The sequence below is a fragment of the Penaeus monodon genome, chromosome 33, assembly GCF_015228065.2.
Source record: "Penaeus monodon isolate SGIC_2016 chromosome 33, NSTDA_Pmon_1, whole genome shotgun sequence".
Lineage (NCBI taxonomy): Eukaryota > Metazoa > Arthropoda > Malacostraca > Decapoda > Penaeidae > Penaeus > Penaeus monodon.
This window is the reverse complement of record NC_051418.1, coordinates 17,620,270-17,620,490: the sequence shown is the minus strand read 5'-3', so window position 1 is coordinate 17,620,490 and position 221 is coordinate 17,620,270. Positions and strand designations below refer to the sequence as shown.

The 221-nt window shown below is 67.4% G+C and overlaps 1 protein-coding gene across 1 annotated transcript in view; it reads left to right on the top strand.

The window, feature by feature from the left end:
• Positions 1-221, top strand: part of LOC119594112 (alpha-amylase-like) — a gene marked incomplete in the record, with an annotated part of 25,081 nt that overhangs the window by 10,862 nt on the left and 13,998 nt on the right. The window contains 1 exon segment of the mRNA XM_037943170.1: positions 59-216. Within this exon segment, the coding sequence (XP_037799098.1) occupies positions 59-216 (158 nt within the window).

Sequence of the window (221 nt, the reverse complement as noted above, 5' to 3'; positions counted from 1 at the left end):
ATCAACGAATCAACCTCCCCCTCCCTCGTACTGACCCTCCCCCCCCCTTTGGCCCCAGGATCATCGTGGACGCCGTCGTGAACCACATGACGGGGCTGGGGCGCGTCGGGCCGGGGTCGGGCGGGTCCGACTTCAACGCCGACAGCCTCGACTTCCCCGGCGTGCCCTTCTCCAGCATGGACTTCACGCCCAGGGACCACTGCCCTTCCAGCAACGGTCAG